Source organism: Mus caroli, unplaced genomic scaffold, assembly GCF_978045245.1.
Source record: "Mus caroli unplaced genomic scaffold, Mus_caroli_1 scaffold_2, whole genome shotgun sequence".
Taxonomy (NCBI): Eukaryota; Metazoa; Chordata; class Mammalia; order Rodentia; family Muridae; genus Mus; species Mus caroli.
In genome coordinates this window covers 153,682,280-153,695,780 of record NW_028227257.1, presented here as the reverse complement: position 1 = coordinate 153,695,780, position 13,501 = coordinate 153,682,280, and the positions used below count along the sequence as shown (strand labels likewise).

Here is a 13,501-nt window from a genome sequence, read left to right as displayed (position 1 = left end):
GTTTTTTACAAACTCTTTCGCACATGATGGTGGGTAGCAATGTTCCACAGGATGGCAACACAGCTTTTGCTCTGCCCAGAGAGAGAGGGACTCTCCATGGAAAGGCTCTCAGGAGGGGCTGGTATCTCCCTAGGGGCATCTGGGCTCCCACGGGGGCCACCCAGTCCATCTACTTTAGTTGTGGTATTGCCACAGTTCACAGGGGAAAACTAAGCAACGCTTAGCCTTAGAGCAGATCAGAGGAAACATAGCTTGGAGAGCAACAGCATTCCCTACCAGAGGACTGATGGAGCCATGGGTTATATCCTAGCATGCGAGTGTGTGTGTGCACTCGTGCGTGTGTGTATCACAACCCCCTGGGAGCCAGGGGTTGTAATGACCATTGTAATGATCAATGACCCCACTGATATAAGAAGGAAATGCCCAACGTGCCTGTTGGTGCCTAAAGGAACTCTGACTCGTCCCTCCCTCTTCTTTTCCTTCTCTACATTTCAAACTTCTTCTACAGGTAAGAAGTATCTAATCATTAAGATGGGGGCAGCCTGGTCTACAAAGTGAGTTCCAGGACAGCCAGGGCTACACAGAGAAACCCTGTCTTGAAAAACCAAAAAAAAAAAAAAAAAAAAAAAAAGAGGAGGGAGTAACTCTGAAAATGTATTTTCTAAAAAGAAAGAAAAAGAACAAAAAGAAAACCTAAAATATGCCTAAACATTGTCTTCAGTTATTTCTGTGGCTTTGTTTGTGCATCCTGAGGCAGCGTCTCATGGAGTCTAGGCTGGCCTCAAGCTCACTCTATAACCAAGGATGTTGTTGACCCCGATCCTCCTGCCTCCACCTCCTGCAGGTACTCTGCCCACTGAGTATCGCACACACACACCATGCTTTTATGTCTAAACAAGCTCATTGACCACACTGCTTCTCTTCTGCTGAGACAGAGTCTTGTTTATAGCCTTGGTTGGCTTCAACCACGAGTTCTGTGTGCCTCTGCCTTCTGAGTGCTGGAATCAAAGGTGTGTGCCACCATGCCCGATCCTATATCCTTTCTTTACTTTCTGCTTTAATTTTTAAAATTCTATTTTAATAACTAAGTTTGTTAACTTTTAGAATCGCAGAAAGTGGGAAGCAACTATGGCAGCTGCCGTGCATGAGGGGCTCATGGCCACAAGAGGGCAACATTGACCAAGTCAAAGCCACTGTCAAGATCCAATTTCTGGGGCTGATCTGGACCAGAGAGACCAAGGTGACAGGGTGTATGCTCAATAGCCGATAATGATCCCAGGACTCTGTCAAGCACGGGAGGACTGATCCATACTGCACAGAGGGCTGTTACAAAGCTGTCCTGCAAGAAGAAATTCTGTCACAGCTCAGCCCCGGGGACTCAGAGTGAGCTGGCCTCTGGTTGGTGGTTCCTGTGTTAGTGCAGTATATCCTCAGTGGTGGTAAGGACAGGGACCTCCCACTTGAAGCACAGAGAATGGAGCCTGGCACTCAGCAGGATCTACTACCTATACAGAGCTGTGAGGCCCTGACACCTCTCAGAACTGTCATCTGTCATCGGCTTTTGGCGAGCACTAGTCACTATGAGGTGGAACACCATTTACAAAACTCCAAACGCACTCCCAAATCACACACTCCTAGCCTCTGGGGTCTAGTTCCTGTGCCTGGCACCAGCGAGGCTCGGTCTCAAGCCACCTCATCTGAAAAATGACCATGAGAACAAGCACATAGTGCCAGAACCAGGAGCGGGGCCACTTATGACAGAAGCCTGCATTCCTGCTGAGAACACCCTGGGCCCAGGGTGTGGTGTGGGGCAGAGATGGAGGAGACGGACGGAAAAGTCACAAGAACTCTGGTGAGGAGCAACAGCTATAGCTTTTGATAATCCCTTCCAGTCAACTATCTTCCCGTCTTGGCCTCAGTGCCTCTCAGGTGTGTCCCTTGGATGAAAGGCAGACATGAACAAGTGGTCCTCACGATGAGGAGCATCAGCGGGGCCCATCTCCACGCACTGCCGAGTACTCACTCATCTTGCAGGGGGGGATCACCTCCAGGCATTCCTTGTGTGCCCCGACGCCACATCTGGTACACAGGTATCCCTGGTAGAAGGTACCCCTGTGTGTGGGAGGGTTGGGGTGAGGTGGGGCGCAGCTCCCCGCATGCTCAGCCAGTCATCACGATGGCTGACAGTCCACCCCAGAGCATCTGACCACCCTGGCCTGTCTCCTCACTCCATGGTCCCCAGCAGGGGACCCGACCCTCCAACAGCCATGGCTGCTGACCCCCATAGTTATCATCCTGGTTCTTTGAGACATTACATGGCACCAAGGTGGGGTGGTCAGGTGCCACAGTGTCACAGGGCAGCTACGCAGTGGATTCTGGAGCCCAGGGTTGGACAGACAGAAGACACCTACCTGAGGAACATCTTGCAGGCTTTGCAGTTGGTGGTCTTGTCGAACGTGTACATCTGGAAGCTATGATGGTTGGCATTGGCCTTGTCTGGCTTGATGTTTGACCTGGTGGAGGAGAAAACTGGTGATCCATAGCCAGGCACTCCCTAAGCCCACAAATACAGCGACAACTGCATGAGGAGCCTGGCGACATACACCAGGAGTCTGCGCTCCAGCCTGGCTCTCCCTAAGATGGGCAGGGGGCAAGACTGAGGGCTAGGGAGGGGCTCAAGCCTGAGTGCCCGCAGGGTGAGCACTCTGTAGAGGTTATTAAATGGCCCAGGAGTGTCAAGCTTAGCAGGTGAAGGCAGTTGTCCCTCCTGGTCTATAGTTTACCTATAATCCAGTGTGGACTGATAACATTACATGGAAAACCTCAGAACTGAGCAGCTTCTGTTGTGAGCCAGGACACGGCTCACCCTCTGCCACTGTACATGAATCAGTGGTCACTCAGTGGCCATCTGGTATCAAGCCAACTGTCACCAACACAGCGCTTGCTTTCCAGTGACTTGGATTGTACATAGGCCCCTGTGCAAGTGTAAAGATTGGCCATTCATTAAAACCCATTGGACAACTGTCTAGTGACTCGTTCTCAGTTGTTAGTTACTTGTTCTTATACACTGCACCCTGCCATAGGTCTGAATGCTGAGGAACTTTCGTGCACATAAGGTTTGTCTTTTGTCCCTAAGTCTCACCATGTGGGAAGTCTCAAGGAGTGGTATGTTCCCCAGAAATCCCCAAACCCATAGTGCCTGTAGAGCCAGTGGCATACACCACTCCCACCCCCTTAGCCCCTCTGCTCTATGTGTTGGGGTGCCCCCTCAACAACATGGAACACTTCCTAGACTTCCAAGCCAAGTCACAACCTAGCTGTCAAGTCTGAGGTTCTGCCCATCTAGCAGGACACCGGATGCCTCCTGGGACATCTGCTGAGTTGCCTCTGTCAAAACCACCTCCCACCACGACCCCGAGAAGGTCAGGAAGCCAGAGCCAACAGGCCTGCCCAAAACTCACATGGCCATCTCGAACTGCTCCATCCACTTCCGCTTCATGTCTTCCGTCTTGCAGAAGAACTGAAAGCCTTGCTTTCCTTGGAGGTGAATCAGGTAGAAGCCATAGGACCACTGTGGGGACAGAGGCATGCTGGAAGCTGGCATGGCTTTGTAGGAGACAGGAGCAGTTGGCAGTTGGCATGGTTTTGGATGCTACCAGATGCACACAAGTTCACTAGCACTGCATGTGGATGTGTGTGCCGACGTCTTGTGTGACACACTCTTGTGTACAGACATATACACTCTTGCCTAGCTGTGTGCCCGTATGTGTGTCCTCCCACATTAAGAGATTGTGGGTGTACTGTGTTCTTGCCTGAGCAGGCCAGAGTGCTCGCATATGTGAAGCTGTTTAGGAACATGTGTCAAAGTATATGTATGCTTTCCTGTGTAAGATGTGTGTCTGTACTGTGCCTACATGTGCACATGTGCATGGGTACTTGTTTCTGTTCCTGGACATAGAGCTGTCTGTGTGTGTGCACCCAAGCCTGTGTCTGGATGTCCACAGTTCCTTTCACATGTGTGGACATCATGCGTGGACATGCGCTGACCTGTAGATCATGCTCTGCACATGGACCCATGCGTACAGGTGCATAGGTAGTACTGTGTGCACATGCATGTATGCACGTATGCAAGCAGAGATCCTGTTGGGCTCATATGCATGTATGTGTGTGTGCATACTGTTGTGTATGCATTATGTGTCCTACTGTGCCCATGCATGTGTGTATGTATGCAGGGACCCTGCTGTGTGCACTTTTATGTATGTAGGAAGCCTGCTATGTGTGTATGTGCATAGATGTGGCAGCCCAAGCTCAGGGCCCACCCTTTATCAGGATATCCTTCCTACTCTTCTTCCACCCCTTCACGGGGAACTTCAACCCAAATCCTTGCTGTCCCTGAGACTCCTCGGGAGTGGTACCCAGGAACCAGCCCAAGAGCGGTCCATAGCCCTGCCCACTCACTTTCACTTCCTGGGTTAAAAAACAATTCCTGAGTTTAAAATGGCAGGAAAAACAAAGGCTGGGGTCAGATGGTTGAGAGTCTGACCAAACTGAGCAACCCAGCAGCCAGGCCTGACCTACTGGCCTGCCAAATATACAGGCTTGAGAAAAGGGCTTCCAAACGATGCCAGGTAAAGTGTAGCCTAGTCTGTTAGAAGTGGAGGGATGAGGGAGGGAGAGAGAGAGGGGGGAACATGGGGAAGAGGAAGACAGATCTGCAGGGCAGAGATCACGAAGCCTCGCCTGCCACTGCTCAGTGACCTCTGATCTTTACCTCCCAGGAAGGAGAGCAGGCTGGCTTCCAGGTCACACCTGCAATATGTGTCACTTTCTTGACTGAGATGTAGAGGAAGGAGGAGGAGGGCCACAAGTCTGATCTTCCCAGACCCATAAGTCTGGAAAGGGCAGCGCGGGACAGCACTGGGGCAGGGGGAGAGCACCAGGGGCTTACCATCTTCCCATGAGACTAGGAAGCATGAAGAGGGAAGGAAAGGGAGACAGGTCATTAAGAGGCTTGGCCAGGCCACACTGCAGCCTGGGCAGGCTGAGAGCCCAGGACGGTAAGAATACTACCCACATATCAAACACTCTAGGTGTTCTCCCAAGGCTTCATAAGAAGTCCTGCAGCTTGGAAATTAGCCTTGGTCACTGTCTCCTGCTTCAGACACCAGGGTTAGGAAGAGCTTGTGTTTGGTCCTATATGGGGACTTACAGAAGATCAGAGCCTTTAGCCACTGGCTCTTGTTCCCAACCCAGCATAGGGCCACACACACACAAGGTGGTGTACTCAGAAGCAAGACTGTGTTTCCCACCCCCTCACAGCCACAGCCATAGCCTCAGTACCCATAGCCCCACCCCTACAGCCCCACCCCCTAGAACCCACAGCCCCTTTTCCAGCAGTCCTAGTCCACTGGCTTTCAGAGCCTGACAAACCACAAGCCAGCCCCCAACAAAAGAGACAGAGCAAGAATGGAGCTGTTACAACAGACAATGAGGAACTAGTCAGGTCCACTGAGACTAAAAAGTCAAGGCTGGTAACGAGGCTCTTACTGGTGCCCTAAGCATGACCTCCCCTCTGCTTCCAGGAAGCTAGAGTCTTAAGGATGCCTACGACCCACCATGGGAACTACCAGTCAGTCATAATGACAAAGGGAGGCCAGCAGGGGACACCTGATGTGCTGGCCCTGGGGTTAGGACCCTGCACCTGCCCCTCTCCAGACCCAGACCCACCTTCTTGATATCCTTGTTGTGCATAGGGTCATCAGTCATCTTGTGGAAGAGCAGCTCAATGACCTCTTTCAGCTCATAGCTGTAGCCTTTCCTCTTGCACACGATGACCACCTTGTCAAATAGGAACAGGTACCTGGCCACATAGGGCACCCAGTGTCAGGACAGCCATGCTCTATGTGAAGAGCCTATATCCCTGCCTGACTCCTGTCCCTGAGACCACAGCCAGTGTGTTAGACCAAGAGGGCCAAGGCTTGTACAGGCTGCCCTCTCTCTAAGGTGAGACCCTCCTTTCTGTCAGGTCCACATGGTACAATGACTCTCGGTCAGGAAGCCACTGCTCCCATAAAGCCGTCCTGAATGCCACCTTCATGCAGAAGATCCTCGGCCCTCCGTGTTTATCTCCCTTGGAGCACTATTCAAAGGCCACTACCAATTCTCTCCTCTGTGCCCCCAGAACCCAAGTCTGTTGTGATGTCTCCTAGACGGCTGACTTGTCCTGACTCCGCCCCCACGCCCCCACCTGCCTATCTACTCCCACTGGGCAAGGAGCTCCCCAGAGGCCAGACCTCTCTGTGTCCCAGCTTTGACTCCCAGGCCAGCTCACGGCCCACCACAGGCAGGGCAGTGCCCTTGTGTGGCTATTGCTGTGTGACAGACACAGAGGATTGTGGAGAGAGGAAAGGAAGTGATTTAAACAGCTGCATGGAGCCTGCCTTGCTGTCCTTCTTCCCACAGGAGGGTCTGTCTCAGGCTTCCTGGGAGTGGGGTCCCCAGGCTAAAGGGGGATGGGGTGCTGAACATCACCCCACTCACCTGTCTTGCTTGGTGTGGTTGACTATGGACCGGACTTTAAGCTCCCCGTCAATCTTTGGCCTCCCAAATTCCTCCAGCTTCACTTGCTGGAAAGGCAAGGACTGTTAGTCCAAGGGTGGACAACCTCTGCTTTGCTAGACAGGGAGAAAAGTAGGCATGCCCAGGGCAGAACAGAAAGACCCAGGTGTGATCTAGGAAAATGTGCCTGCGGTGACTGGGTAGCCCATGAATGAGCTAAGCCTGTCCCCTCTCAGGGGGCCACAATGGGGACTCCCTTGAGCCCTGGGAACAAAGGGCAATTGACCGTCTGGTCATGCTCACAGGCAGCCCTTGTGTGGAACCCGGAGCTGTAGGAAAAGCCAGAGGTCCAGCCCTAAGAGCAAACAAAGAAAGCAAGCAGCACCATTGGACTGAGCGGCAACCACAGGCGGGGTCCAGCCGGGTTCATCCTCCTCAGAAAGCAACCTATGCCCAGCCCCGCCACCACTGGCCATCAAGTCTCCATTTCCGCTTCTGCTTGGACTGTGCCTCTCTGTTCTGTTTAATACAGAGAGATCTGCCTTTCCACTGTCCTCTGTGCAGTTTTCAAGGGACAAGTCTATTCAGGAGAAGGCAGAGGTCGGGTTCCAGGGGAAGTGGCTATGCCTGTGGGTGGTCACATGGGCCTGGAGGCCTGGTCCCTGTACTTTGTGAAAACTCCTAGGTTTGACTTCAGTATGACACAGGCTGGCCTTGGCCTGACACAGAGCATGATTCACATCTGCTCGGGGACTCTGCTATGCCTCTTTGTCCCCATCACACAGGACATGCAGGTGCCTTCACCTAGAGACAGCACCAAGATTGCAAGCAGCTTGGCTATCCTATACCAGAAACACCGAGATCCATGGATCATCGTTCTTTGTGAGATAGGGCCTGGAGTATCCCACACTGGCCTGGATGCTGTGTGGCCAAAGACAACGCTGATCCTCCTGCCTCCGCCTTCCTCCTCCCCTGCCCCAGATGCTGGATTACAGTTAGTGACCCTGAGTCCAGTTTACTCAGGGCCCTGTGCACGAAAGGCAAGCACCCTGCCAACTAAACCACACCCACATCCCATTCCTTGTCATTTAAAGAGCAAACATGACTCACAGCACCAAAGCAAACTCCCCTGTGTTCAAAAGCAGCATGTTACTGTGCAGTGATCAGAAAGCAGGGATGACTGGCAAGTGGCCTGAACCCCACAAATGTTCATGCTTCAGGTCACACTCATGACGCATAAGAATGGGCTGGAGAGGGCTGGTGAGATGGCTCAGTGGATAAGAGCACCCAACTGCTCTTCCAAAGGTCCAAAGTTCAAATCCCAGCAACCACATGGTGGCTGACAACCATCTGTAATGAGATCTGACTCCCTCTTCTGGAGTGTCTGAAGACAGCTTAGTGTACTTACACATAATAAAAATAAATAAATCTTAAAAAAAAAAAAAAAAAAGAAAAAAAGAAAAAAAAAGAATGGACTGGAGAGATGGCTCAGCAGTTAAAAGGCTCTGAGTTTGAATCCCAGCAACCACATGGTGGCTCGCAACCATCTGTCCTGGGTCTGACGCCCTCTTCTGGCATGCAAGCACACATGTAGACAGAGCAGTCATCAGACACTGCTTGGCAGTTCTCCTTGCCCTCTGATGAGCCAGCCAGCTCTGTAGGGGGTTCCTCTGGAGATGAAGATGGGTATACCAGCCTAGATATCGGGCTTCCAGGTTTCTACTCCGCCAAGCTCTCCAGGAAAATCACCAAGAAGAGGGAATGTTTGAGGAAAAAAAAAAAATCAATGGTTCAATATCAAAATGACTCTGGGAATCAGATGGCATTTGGAGGAGCAGTCATGACTTGGGGTTGCGGGCGCTATTAACATCCGATGGGTGGGGGCAAGGGCATGCTTAGGCTCTCCTAATGCAGAACACCCCAACACAGAGAGACCTAGACCAACACGGGGCCAAGCAGGGCTGAGTCCAGGAACAGTTCATCTCTTCTCCCCAGAGTATGTCTGAGAAAGGGCCAACCCTGACTGACAGCCCCCGGTCTGATTCCTAGACAAGGGGCAGCTCTCAGGTTGAGATGACCGTTGTCCCACCCCCAAACCAAACCCTGCCCACTGCCCATCCTGAGGGCAGGGAAACAGGAGGGCCACAGAGCAGACGAAGCGTCCTGCCTCTGGTCGCTGGGGTTCAGGCTGGGAAGGGAGAAAGAGAGCCAGGTTGTCAATAGGACGTCCATCTCCTGAGCCCTACACGTGGATGACCTCATCCGCACAGTAGGTAGAACTGGATGAAGGCTGATACCGCCCGACCTCCCTCCTACTCCCGGCAGGCTTCGCAGGCAGCCACACTGTGGTCTGCAGAGGCGGAAGGGCCGCCTGCTTACCAGGTTTTCTATGGAGCACTGGAACTCACTGATCTTCTTCAAGGTCTCCTTGTCCCGCTTCACTTCATTGATGTACATGGCCAAGTCCTGGAAATCAAGACAAGATCAGGGCCACTGAGTCACACACGGGGCGACCTCCCAGCCCCTTCCTAGCCCAGCTGGTCATTCTACACTCTTCCTCCATCTTGCCTGGGGCCACTCCAACTCTGGGCTATGGGAGTAAAAAAACACCACACATAGGGAACCAGGAAGGAATAAGGTGAAGAACACAACATTTGAACCCAGAGTACACACTATGCTGAAGAGGGTGCTGGGAACCCCCAAATCCAAGCTCCCCCTCACTCAGGAGGCCTTCTCTGTCAGAATGGAGATGCAGCCCAGCATGGATAAGCCACAGTGGGTCACGCACAGCCACTGTTTAGACCTTTCTGCTCTCATGCAGTCCCTGTCCCACCTCCCCTGAAGAGCCTGGGTATTCTGTAAGTGGCTGGGGTATGTGGAGGGGAGATATGAGCCCTACATAGTACTGCAATCCTCTAGTCACCAGGGGGCAGTGCTCACTTTGCTTCAGAAAGTTTGAAATGGTCTGGAAGCAATGCCCATTGGCGGCTGGGACAGAACAGCAGGGATCCTACCCAGAAAGCAGAGCAGAGAGGAAATCCCCTGCACACAAAAGCCAGACCCACATCCTGGAGCCAGTTCCTACCTCCCTTACGGCCTCTCTCGCTTCTGGGATCACTTCAAGGGCCAGCCTACAAACCTTGCTACTGGCAGCTCCCTACCAGACGCCACAGGTTATAAAGGGTGGGTTTTGTTCTAAATCAACAGCAGCGACAGATCTGAGCATGTGTGGCCCTGTGCACCCTGGCAGGAGTCACAGAAGTGAATGTCTGGGAAGGAGATTCCCACAGAGACAGTAGAGCTCCTGAGGCAAAGCAGCCAGCTAACAGAGTCGCATGGAGTGTGTACTGCAACCCTGTGGAAAGCCTAGCTCCAGGGCAGTGACAGCTCAGACACTGGCTGGATGAATGATTTTCGGCTTTGCATTGGGGACATTAAAGGCTTTTAGATTCCCTGCCGTATTAGCTTTCACTGAGGGCACTTCAGTTAAAGAACTGCATTGATCACACTGTCCTGTGTGGCCAAGTCTGAGAGATTGTCCTGACTGACAATGGAGGAGAGAGGGAACTGCCCACTGCAGGTGGCGCCAATCCTAGGCTATAGAAGAGAGCTAGCTAAGCGCTCCAGAAAGTGAGACAGTAAGCAGCCTTCTTCCATGGCTTCTGCCTTGAATTCTTTCCCTGATTTCCCTTCATGACAGACTGTGACCTGGGAATATAATCTAAAATAAATCTTTTCCTCCCCTAAGTTGCTTTTGATTGTGGTTGTTCATCACAGTAACTGAAAGCAACCTTCTAAACTTTGCAGTTTGGAAGAGCCTCCCGTGAAAAGAAGAACACAGAGTCACAAACCCTCTTTGGAATGTCAGGAGCTATATAACCTCAGGGGACTTTGCCACAAAGGGACCAGAAGCCACACACTGGCCAGGCTTGGGTTCAGGGTACACCTGTAGTATGAGTCACATGCTCCAGGAATGGCTGACACTGAATTGTGTCTGCAGTGGGAAGATGTGGAGATGTGGTGGTCCCTCTGCTGCGGTGACCTCAGTTCCCCAGGGGAGCCAGCCAGAGGTCCCCGTGTCAGCCATGGCACCCACATTTAAGTCCATTCAAAACTGATGCAAACTTTTCCAGCTGCATGAAGTCTGCTCTCAGAGAGCAGGTGGCTTTGAGAGCCAGCGTCCTCCCCCTGATCCCGTGTGGGAGTTAGACTGCAGCACCTCCCTCTTCAAACAAAGTGTCTTGGGAAAAGAAGGGGACCATGGACCAGAGGACTCAGGGGTCAGGGGTCAGAAGTAAAGGCTGGAACTCACTGCTACTATAACACTGCAATGCCAAAGGGACCTAGCCTGTGTCAGGCATTTCACCGTGCCTAAGACAGGTGTCTATGAGAGGCACAGGTATGGCTGTGGGGTAGCCTGACAGTCCCTTGGCTAAGGAGTCTGGAAGGTGACTTTCTTGGACTGTGTCAAGTTCATGGCAAAGACAGGATGAGTGGGATGCAGGCAGATTAAGTGAGGAAGAGGACATGTCCTGAGCACACCTTGGGGTGGGAAAGAATAGAGCATGCCCAGGAACCTGAGCATGGCCAGGCTTCCCCGGAATCTGAGGCGTTCCTGTTACACACATCTTCAATGACCCTGGCCTGATTCAGAGAATAGCAGAAGCCACAAAGGTTTCTGAGCAGAACAGGGATGAGCTTCTGAGGGCAGTGGACTGTCATTTCCGAGGGCAGTGGATGGCCATACATGAGGCATAGAATAGCTGGGTAGGGGCCTTCAAAGCCAGCACGTGAAAAGGAACCTTCCAGTGAGTGACAGGGCATGGGCATGGGACAGACCTTCATCAGCAGATGCCGAGGAGGAAAAGAGGTACCCCAGGATAGAGCTGGCACCCAAAAACCATTGATGACCCCAGTGGACACTTGAAAATACAGTGTGGGGACAGGGCAACTGCAGGCAAGTGAAGCTGGGGACTTTGGACACATGTTGCAAGCAGCCTAGCCTGCTGCTCCTTCCACCATCATGTAAGTCTAAGCCCAACCCCAGTGTCCTGTCAGTGTTACCAAGGAGCTCAGTCTGGATCCAGTACCTGCATGGCTTCCAGTGCTTCTTTGAGCTGTTGTCTTTCTGGTCGGTCTGCAGAATGGCTCAGGAGCTCCTATGGGAGTGAGAGGGAAGCCAGGGTGAGCCCTCAAGGTCTCAGGACAAAGCCACCCACCAGCTCAAGTGCAAGTCCATCTGTCCAACTCCAACACACATGGGATCCCTTACATAGTAGACAGCTGTGCAAGGCCTCAGTGATGACGCAGTCAAGCATTGCAGCTCTCCTCTTCCTGGTCCGTGGGTGCTGTCCTGTCTCTTCCCACTTTCCTAATGGTCTTAACTTATTCATAATTTTCCTTCCAGATGCCAGGATACCCCTTCATGGTATGTACTGAACATGGGCTCATTCATCAGCCTGTGTGCCACCCTGCCTGTGGGTCCAAGCCCATGCCATCAGAGCCCAGTGTGACAGAGGGCATGATGAGCAGGCTGCTAGCCTCACCTTGAGCAGCAGGTGGTACTTCAGCACCCGTTGCATGGGCACCACCAACAGGTCTTGCAGCTTGAACTTGCCGTCCTGAACCCTGAGTGTGCACTCCTGGAGAGAGAGAAGCGAGTGGATAAAGGGTACTATTCTTCTGGGAGAACTCATGCCCCACTGCCAGCCACACAGAGAAAGAGACCTCAGCGCTGGATCCTCGGTCTTCTAGAGTATGCATGAGGTTGGTGTCACCACCCCTTACATCCCAGAACATGATGGGACCCTGGGATCTGAGGCACCGCATTGCGCAACAGTGCCTGAGGGGGCCGGGCCTTGCAGAACATGACCCATGGATCTGCCATGTGCTCCCTGAGAGGCCAAGTTGGAAGGGGGCTGATACAAGGCTGTGAGGTTAGCTAGGGTCCCCTGCAGTGCAAGGACAGTAGAAAGAAGCATCACATGCTACCAGCACTTAAGCTGGAGCGCTGAGACAGAGCTTTCCTAACCACACAGGAAAGGGCACTCCTGGACCCAGAGGTGAGGAAGAGCCAGGAAGGCGCTCAAGGGAGAAACAAGTTGACAGAGGTAGGCAGACCTAGGCAAGGGAAGGAGGCCCGGTGTATCATGAAAGTCAACTAGGCCTGCTAAGGTCTGCTAGGACCTCAGCAGAGGCTAAGGTCAAGTGTCACTCACTGTGATGGATTTGTCCAGGCCTCCACAGCCCCTAAGTCTTAGGCTGTGTTCTAGTTTGGGACAAGTATTCTGGCAATTGCCCAACAAAATGGGGGAATAGCCACAAAACCAAAGACCGGTATTGAGGGAAGTTGGTTTGTCCCTTAGGTCTCTAGGGCTAGCCAGCTGCACCAAGTCAGGGTATCAGGATGTTTTGTTACCTCCACTTTCTGCCTGAAGTCCTCTCGGCTGGCGAGGAGCTGGTTCAGTGTACTCTGAGCATGTTCCATGTGGCTACAGTACTCTCCATAGATCAGGAGCCTAAGGAGGGACAGCAACATGTACACAGTGCCAACCAAGTAAGACATTTACAGCTGCTCTGAGCTGTGCTACAGTGCACAGGCAATGTGGACACACCTGCACCCATGCATCTCTAAGATGCATGCAGCTACTGTCCTGACTCCTTCTCAGGCAGGCTGGAGAGCCTCAGGGTCACTGCCCACATGGCTCCACTCCCCCAGCCCCCTTTCCGCTTTCCTACCCTTTACATGACCGGGTTGGGAGAAGGACTCCCGAAACATCAGCAAAGCCAAGAAGGCACCTTCTACAGGCTACCTCAAGTCTCCATCCATGGCTCTACCTCTGTTCAGGAGAGGAATGCCTGAGAGAAGGTCCTGCCTAAGGGGCTCTCTGCTTGCCTCCAGAGGCCTAGCATGGGGACTATTCATGGCTCAGGCTTATCCTAG

The 13,501-nt window shown here is 52.5% G+C and overlaps 1 protein-coding gene across 4 annotated transcripts in view; it reads right to left on the bottom strand.

The window, feature by feature from the left end:
- The window catches only part of Vav2 (vav guanine nucleotide exchange factor 2), a 163,809-nt gene that overhangs the window by 17,721 nt on the left and 132,587 nt on the right, over window positions 1–13,501 (bottom strand). For 2 of the 4 annotated variants that reach the window (XM_085835084.1, XM_085835085.1), the window contains exons 9-18: window positions 12,977–13,076; window positions 12,105–12,200; window positions 11,649–11,717; window positions 8,938–9,024; window positions 6,541–6,626; window positions 5,728–5,860; window positions 4,949–4,963; window positions 3,462–3,571; window positions 2,412–2,513; window positions 2,024–2,112 (exon numbers count right to left, since the gene is read on the bottom strand). In XM_085835084.1, the coding sequence (XP_085691210.1) occupies window positions 2,024–2,112; window positions 2,412–2,513; window positions 3,462–3,571; window positions 4,949–4,963; window positions 5,728–5,860; window positions 6,541–6,626; window positions 8,938–9,024; window positions 11,649–11,717; window positions 12,105–12,200; window positions 12,977–13,076 (887 nt within the window). The remainder of the gene's footprint in view (window positions 1–2,023; window positions 2,113–2,411; window positions 2,514–3,461; window positions 3,572–4,948; window positions 4,964–5,727; window positions 5,861–6,540; window positions 6,627–8,937; window positions 9,025–11,648; window positions 11,718–12,104; window positions 12,201–12,976; window positions 13,077–13,501) is intronic. The other 2 variants (XM_029469945.2, XM_021183383.3) reach the window with 1 other exon arrangement.